Genomic DNA, 2344 nt, shown 5'->3' with positions numbered 1-2344 from the left:
ATTTCCAGATAAAGGAGCGTTACCCCGCGTAACTGTCACACTGCTTGCTTGACGGTCACGTGCAGATCGGCATGCCATGTCGGTGAGCCTTGCACACTGCTTATCACACTGCTTGCTTGACGGTCACGTGCAGATCGGCATGCCATGTCGGTGAGCCTTGCACACTGCTTATCACACTGCTTGCTTGACGGTCACGTGCAGATCGGCATGCCATGTCGGTGAGCCTTGCAAGGAATCAATATAACGCAACTTAGACTTTCACGTTGCGCCACTGTCATGGATGTCTCGTACACCGTGCTCTGGTCTCAGTGGCATCCAGGGTCGAGGTGATGGATTATCATTACATTACCCCGATGATGTTGTTTAGGTCTTAAACGTGGATGATGATTACTTTGATATTAACCAGTTTTTAATTGCCGAAACAATCGCAAGCTCCATTCATCGGGCGAAACAAACGGAATGTCATTTAGTTTGACCCATCCTGACAAATGAAGCGTGAGAATAATCATTATTGGAGCTTTAGGTCTCACCGACTGCCAAGACCATTCAGAGACGTGGACGAAACGTAAGAGAAAGTCGACATACTTCAGTGTTAACACGCGCCCAGTGGGTCAAATTGACCCCCCCCCCCTCACCCGAAGGTTTTTCCACAATGGTTTCCGAACGGCGCGGTGCAGCCGCGCCAGCTTTTGCATAGCTGTAGACAATTGTATAGCGGACCGTTTTACATCATCAATTTAGATGTATCTTGTAAGGTCGCTGACCTATAGCAGGTCAAAGTCAGGCCATGGTTTCAGCGAAGGCAATTTCTAGGGAATCGTCCAACCTGAAACAATAAAGGGGTGTTTGACAAAGCCATATATCTCTGAGATACTTTCTTAGGCACCTCAAATGTTGAATGAGCAAATTACGTTGACCTAAGGTCAGGTATGAAGGTCAGACCAAGGTCACAACCAATCTGATTTATTACTCTAGGGCTTGCTGTATGGGATAGTTTGTGGTGCTCATTGCAAATTTATTGGCAGCAAGAGCCGCATAATGCATCTTCCATTGGCTTCTTAGACGTCATAAAAGGTCATTGATCTAAAATGACCCGGGTCGACAAGTTGTTTTAGGAACATACTGTCTAGCGTAATGTTTATCGCTCATTCAAATGCAAAACTCAGATTAGTCTTGTATGATTTTGGTCACCATGACCTTCAAAAGGTCAAACAAGGTCACCGACCTCAAATGGGCTTTTGACGTTTTGCTTAGAAACAGTTGCCTAGGTTCTTGGGGGCACTTTGGAGACCAACCTGGAATTTGACATTTTTAACCTTATTTGACCTGAAGGTTATGAGCTAGTAAGCTCAAACATTGACCTAAGTGAGTTCACATACAGGTCAAGACACCCTGTAAGTTTGGTGTTTCTAGCTTTCTTAGTTCCCGAGATCTTAGGGGCGTCAAATTGACCCCCACCCGAGCGAAGGGTACCTAGCCGGCCACCCGGGCGCATGTTTATGGTAGAGGACGTAAGCACTACCCGACATTTTATTTCAAGTTTTGAATTCTGTGTTGCTCACACATCTGACCTGAGTAATGGGAGTCGGACATATAGACTGGGGAGTTGGGTCGGGATGGGAAGACCAACCCATCCCCAGTGAGGACGGTGTTGAAGCCACGTTAGCTGGTGAAAAGTTAATCTGGACTGGAATGACCTGTGTTTTTATTGGACTGAACAGGACTTGAAGCAGCAGGGGACAGCTAGACAAGCGACCGGCATAAGACTTTTAGTATGCCAAAGTTAAATATGCGGCGTTGTAGTAAAGCTGCCTATGTAAATAGCACAGACATCAGGGACACAAAGGCTCGATTACTCCGTGGTAACGGAATACTTCCCTATGCATCTATCTGCGCCAGAGATGCAAATCCCCGTCTTGATCATCCCATATGTGAATGTTTACGAGGGACTCGTCCATTATAGCAGCCACACGATATGTCAGTATTCAGCACAGAGTCGTTTACATTTCCTCACATTCTGCCGCAATGTAAGCTGCAATGTTAAGGCATGTATGTGCTCCTCGATATGCGTGTTTTCTGGTAGATGATAAAAAACCACTGCTGCTAAAAACGTGCTGCAAATCTATCAAATTGGAAAGTTTTTTACCGTGTTCCCAGGCAACTACTACTGTAAACAGAAAATAAGCGCATGATGAACACGTATTAAACACAGAATCGCATGCGTGAAGAAGTACGTGCTGTCGGAAATGTTCGTGCTGTACGTGTTGTGTACGTGTGTGTGTGGTGTTGTGTGTGTGGTGTGTGTGTGTGTGTGTGGTGTGTGTGTGTGGTGTGGTGTGTGTGT

General features: G+C 45.9%; 1 protein-coding gene across 1 annotated transcript in view; it reads left to right on the top strand.

Annotated features, from left to right (window-relative positions):
* LOC119106952 (potassium voltage-gated channel subfamily H member 8-like) overlaps window positions 1-154 on the top strand; it is a 75324-nt gene extending 75170 nt beyond the window's left edge. Inside the window, exon 11 of the mRNA XM_037230296.1 lies at window positions 66-154. Coding sequence (XP_037086191.1) covers window positions 66-154 — 89 coding nt within the window. The remainder of the gene's footprint in view (window positions 1-65) is intronic.
* The last annotated feature ends 2190 nt before the right edge of the window (window positions 155-2344 follow it).

Source organism: Pollicipes pollicipes, unplaced genomic scaffold (assembly GCF_011947565.3).
Source record: "Pollicipes pollicipes isolate AB1234 unplaced genomic scaffold, Ppol_2.1 Scaffold_6478;HRSCAF=7683_pilon_pilon_pilon, whole genome shotgun sequence".
Lineage (NCBI taxonomy): Eukaryota > Metazoa > Arthropoda > Thecostraca > Pollicipedomorpha > Pollicipedidae > Pollicipes > Pollicipes pollicipes.
The sequence above is the reverse complement of the archived record's forward strand: the minus strand, read 5'-3'. Positions and strand labels throughout refer to the sequence as shown.